Raw genomic sequence first — 591 nt, forward strand, 5'->3', positions numbered from 1 at the left:
AAACCATATATATATATATGCCCACGTACCGTATATATATATAGATATATAGATATAAATATACAGATGTATATATATATATACACGGTACGTGTGCGCCAATTACAGTCGCTTGTACACAGAGATAACCTACCGTGCTGTTTGCTTCGACCTGAAGTGGACCTGGCGCATTCGTAGTGCCCGTGTATTTCAAATTCTGGGTCAAATCCTTTTCCAAAGCTATTAGTTTCTTCGTCAGTGCTTGGTTGGCAGCATCGGTTTTTGTGCTGTTGGTGTTGGTAGCCGTGGCTGTGGCATTGGTAGTGCCAGTGTCTGTGCTCGTGGTGGTTGGGTCTGCAGGCGTGTCGGCCGTGGTTCCTATGGAAACGAAGTTGCAATTAGCTCCCGTGATAATATAATTTAAGATGAGAGGGTAGCGTCAAATAGTTATTATCTACCGAGATATCGGGTTGTTCTGCGCAGGATTGTAAGTAGGTAAGGCTGCTTCTCTATAAAGTAGGTAAAAGTGTTTCTATAGTGGGGTTCATATACCTTCGTACATAACCACATGGTGTATTCCGACTAACATCCTGTTGATATTTATATATATTT

At 41.6% G+C, this 591-nt stretch overlaps 1 protein-coding gene across 1 annotated transcript; it reads right to left on the reverse strand.

The window, feature by feature from the left end:
- Positions 1 to 133: 133 nt before the first annotated feature.
- SARC_18178 (hypothetical protein) lies at positions 134 to 568 on the reverse strand (the record flags this gene model as incomplete). Its single annotated transcript, XM_014287740.1, has 2 exons — positions 134 to 357; positions 532 to 568. Coding segments are annotated over 2 exons (261 nt in total), but the record flags the coding sequence as incomplete, so codon positions are not given.
- Positions 569 to 591: the final 23 nt, after the last annotated feature.

Source organism: Sphaeroforma arctica, assembly GCF_001186125.1.
Source record: "Sphaeroforma arctica JP610 unplaced genomic scaffold supercont1.14299, whole genome shotgun sequence".
NCBI lineage: Eukaryota > Ichthyosporea > Ichthyophonida > Sphaeroforma > Sphaeroforma arctica.